Source organism: Microtus ochrogaster, linkage group LG4 (assembly GCF_000317375.1).
Source record: "Microtus ochrogaster isolate Prairie Vole_2 linkage group LG4, MicOch1.0, whole genome shotgun sequence".
In the NCBI taxonomy this organism is placed as follows: Eukaryota; Metazoa; Chordata; class Mammalia; order Rodentia; family Cricetidae; genus Microtus; species Microtus ochrogaster.
The window spans coordinates 13,408,372-13,412,888 of record NC_022030.1 but is presented as its reverse complement, the minus strand read 5'-3'; the positions used below and the strand labels follow the sequence as shown (position 1 = coordinate 13,412,888).

Below are 4,517 nucleotides of genomic sequence, written 5' to 3'. Positions count from 1 at the left end.
CCCTGGCTGTCCTGGAACTCATCACATAGACCAGACTGGCCTTGAACTCCGAGATCCCTCCCTCTGGTTCCTAAGTACTGGGATTATTAAAGGTGTGTGCCACTGCACCCTGCCTAATTTAACCTCCCTTTTCTCCATCTGTGACTTTCCTGCACTTAATAGGTCCTGATTTTTCAAGACTCAATAAGATCCAGGCCAACTCGAGTCTTGCTCAAGGCCTATTTGAGGCCTACTCAAGGTATCCAAATGTCTGTTACTTGGCAAGAGACCACAAGAATCAAGCCTAGCTCCTATGATATAATAATTCAATTCAATTTAGTGAGCATGAATAAGCCTGTCACTATGATCTAAAACACCAGTGTTAAGTCTTCTCCTGGTTGACATGTTCTTCCTGGGTAGTACTACACTCAATGATTTGAAATATTTGGGGGAAAAAAAGGTAAAACAAACAACCTGTGACAAAAACATACCATTTTGGAGAGTTTCTCACAGATTTCATAGTGTCTGTAGATTACTGTGTTTAGAAATGATGCTAGAACCTGGCTCAGGATGACACAGGATAAACACATGTACAGCTCTTACCACTGACACAGACTACATATCTACTTAAAGCAAGAACTCATTATATAGCCTTGCTGCCTAGGAACCCAGTGTGTAGACCAGACTGGCCCTCAAGATCCTCTTGCCTCTGACTTCTGGATGCTGGGACTGCAGGCATGCGGCACCACACTAACCATTTATTATTTTTAAAACAAGTCTGAATTGGGCTTTTCTGTTACTTTGAACAGAGTATTCAATATCTTGTCCTAATCAACAACAATAAAATTATTTAAAAGAAAAACATAGTTAAAACAACTAATAAATTTCTTAGACTTTTTAAAGGTTACAGTGAGTCCTCTTAAATTTTTGGGACTGAAGAGGGATTTACTAAATTTATCTACGGGTTTGTTCCAAGTCTTAAGAAAGTAGTCACAGAATCAAATAAATGGCAGTTCCAATACTGGTCACTTTCCTTTTTACGGAGGTTATGTTTAAAAGTTGTAGCAACTCCCAACTCCGTTGCCATGTGACAATCAACTAAGATCAAGCATTCTGTTCCTAGGCTGTACGCAATCCTGACACACTCAAAGTTAAAGCGCTTTAAGCCCCATGTTTACAAAGCAAAGTCAGTGGCACCTAAGCCATTTCTTTCTAGGCTGCCATGTACTATTCTGCAATACGGAATCTTTACATACTGAACATGCTGGGGTTTCTTCTCTCTCATTACTGTTGTACAGTCTGAAGGATGTGGTGCTGGGAATAAGCTCTGCGGGCCCAGTTGGCTCCTTCAGGTGTTGCAGGTAGTCATAGTCATCATCGAAGAAGATGCCATACTTCCTCTGTTCTGCTCGCCTTTCTTCATCGTTTACCTTGGATAACAAGAGGGAATTAGCTTTCCTGTCAGGGAACAGGGTCAGAATCCTTACAAAGAACAGACTTCCAGGAGGGAAACAGCACACAAACACTAGCTGGCAGGAAATCACACAATTCTTTTTTTTCTTTTTCCTTTTATTTTTTTGGTTTTTCAAAACAGGGTCTCTCTGCAAAACAGACCTGGCTGTCCTGGAACTTGATCTGTAGACCAGGCTGGCCTCCAACTCACTGAGATTAGCCTGCCTCTGTCTCCTAAGTGCTAGGATTAAAGGCATGCACCACCACCGCCCAACTCACACAACTAATTCTTGACCAATGCCAAATCTACACAGCATCCAAACCAAAGTGCTACATCAAAGTCAAAAAACAGACTGAAAACAAGTTGGGCAGAGGCAGATCATTTGAATGCACGAGTGCAAGAGAAGGCTGAACAAGGCAGCACTACTTGGCTCAAAGGACGAAGTAAACACAGGCCCCCAGGCGAGGTAAGAATGAAAAGAGTTCCTGCAACCAGACATTGTGTACAATTCCAGGTGAGAAATAGATGGAACACACCCTCAAAATGAATGTTTCGACGACGTGTGTACATGTGCCTGGTACACTCAGAGGACCGAAGAAGGCTCCTGGAAGGATTGTTAAAGATGGCTCTGAGTCTTCATGTGGGTGCTGGGATCTAAACCTGGGTCCTCTGCAAGAGGAGTGCGTGCACTTAAGCACTGGATCATGTCTCCCAGCATCCTTCAATATTTTTACATTATCCATCTTCAACAAGAGTACATTAGCATATGCCAGCCTTTTCAAGGCTTCCCTTGGACTTCCAAAGCTAATTCGTGAGCTCAGATGTTTTGTATTTCAAGAGATGAGAGAGCGACCGGGAAGCAAAAATACAAACTGAAGACTATTAAAACACAGCAGAATCCCAAGAGAAAGCTGAGACTGAACATATGGTCCTACCCTAAATAATACGGCACAGCACTGTAGGTTGTGGTCTACTGAACTTTACTAATAGTCTTTGAGATGTCTTTATTTAATAATCTCAAAGATGCTTTATCCTCTTAATCAAAATAAATACACGATTTCAAACATCAGCACACAGAATGGAAACTGAGCCACAGTTCCTTTCTTAGAGGACCAAATTCTGAGAATGCCAGCTGATTATTAAAACCTCATAGGGACTGGGGCTATAGTTGGGGTAGAGTGCCTGCTGGGCATGCATATGGTCCTTGGGTTCCAGCATCGGGACTACAAAACTACCATTCACCTAAACAGTGGCTACAGGGCCAGACCTACCTTCTGGGTGGGCAACAGGACCCTCTGGGGCGCAGTCTCATCTGCTGCTAAAGGATCTCGCTGGCTCCTGTGGACCAAGTGGAAAGAGACAGCTTTCTTCTTCTCTATAAAGGGCTTCTTCTTTCTGTGAGGCTGCAATATAATCAGGAAAGGACGATGAAACAGAATCCCCACCCAGAGAACGACCCCACAACCACAGTTTCCTGCAGTAAGAATGTAGAGAGTGAACAGATTTCCCAAATCTGCATATCTAAGGCAACAGTCTCGGTGTTCTGAGGAAACCATCCTTAACCTTTTCTAGCCAACACTGGTTGGACACCTACTCTGTTAGACACCTGGGGTTATGGGAGTGGGACAGTCGGAGAAACTCTCCGTTCTTAGCAAGTACATCAACAAGGTAATGGCCTTAGTGAGGAAAAACCAAGCCTGGTGAAGTCCTTTATAATAGGTGCCCAGGGAAGGTCCCCGAAAAGTTGAGCCAACAAGACAAGGGGCGTGCCATAAGAAAATGTACAGGGGACAGACATTTCATCTACTAACTAGGAAACAAAACCAGGGCACAAACAAGCAATGTTTAAACTCTTTACTCCTCGATACATTCTTATTTACTTTTTAACACTGTCTTCATATCCAGGGGCCAACCAAGTGACCTACGAGGAACCCGGAAGCAGGGGGCGGAGCTTCTGTAAGTAACTCAGAGACTGAGTTCAACTAAGCCGTCAGAATTGTAAACTCCCGGGGTTTTGCCAAAAGGGAGGGCATCTCGTCTCCTTTAAAAAGTGCACCCAGGGTGACGAAGGTGACCGGTCTCGGGACACCGAGCAGTGCCGCCGCCGGGCACTGCAAACCCGGACGTAACCGGAAGCCGCCGGCCGGCTCCCGCCGGGATCCCCACGGCTTTCTCACCATGACGGAGCAGGGACTCCTTCTCCGGAACCGCGAAAGCCAATCAGCCGCTCACCGGTGTCTCCCGGCCGCGCCACACGTGGGTACACAGGTCCGGGACAGCGCGTCACATCAATGGCGTGGCCGTGGGCCAATCGCCGAGGAGCTGCTGGCCGGCAGCCGGAAGTTGTGTAGCCCGCGTCGGCCTCAACGATGGCGGGAGCTTCCGGGAGGCGGAGCTAGCTGGACTCCCAGAGTGGGCGGGGCTTCTCTGGCTGGAGTTTTGCTGGAGTTCTGGTGGTGGGAGTAGCTCACCTAATCTGAATGCTACCTGAGGGCGGACTTCCGGCCCAAATGTTGGGAAGGTGAATGTAAAGTCATTACTGAAGATATTCCTTACCTATTACCAGCTGAGAACAAAACAAAACCAACTCTTACACGTTCATGGAAGGAAAGTGGCCACTTCCCCGGCTTCTTTTTGGTAATATGCCACAGTTTTTATTGCGACGTGACCATTTTTGTGAGGGTAGCGAGTTTGATCTCAAAACAATGTTCCATTTAAGGCTCTTTTATACAGAAATTGCCATCATGACTGATACTCAAAATATCTGTAGTGTTTCAAGACTCATACGGTAAACATAAAACTCCTACATTTATTCAGTAGTGTATACCCAATGGGAAGCCAAAGACATCAACACAGCTATATCTTTGAAAAAAATATGCAGGTAAGAGGAATGAACACTGAGGTATTAGGATAAATCAATGACAGGTAATGGAACTTAATTGTCATTCTTTTTAAGGGATTAAACTTTTTTTTTTTTTAATCCCAGCACTCGGGAGACAGAGACAGGTGGATCTCTGTTAGTTTGAGGCCAGCCTGGTCTACAAGAGCTAGTTCCAGGACAGGCTCTAAAACTACAGCGAAACCC

The 4,517-nt window shown here is 45.2% G+C and overlaps 1 protein-coding gene across 1 annotated transcript in view; it reads right to left on the bottom strand.

Annotated features, from left to right (window-relative positions):
- Ltv1 (LTV1 ribosome biogenesis factor) overlaps positions 1-4,034 on the bottom strand; it is a 12,307-nt gene extending 8,273 nt beyond the window's left edge. Inside the window, exons 1-3 of the mRNA XM_005360998.2 lie at positions 3,610-4,034; positions 2,704-2,835; positions 1,236-1,409 (exon numbers count right to left, since the gene is read on the bottom strand). Coding sequence (XP_005361055.1) covers positions 1,236-1,409; positions 2,704-2,835; positions 3,610-3,612 — 309 coding nt within the window. The 5' untranslated portion in view covers positions 3,613-4,034. The remainder of the gene's footprint in view (positions 1-1,235; positions 1,410-2,703; positions 2,836-3,609) is intronic.
- Between the last annotated feature and the right edge of the window lie 483 nt (positions 4,035-4,517).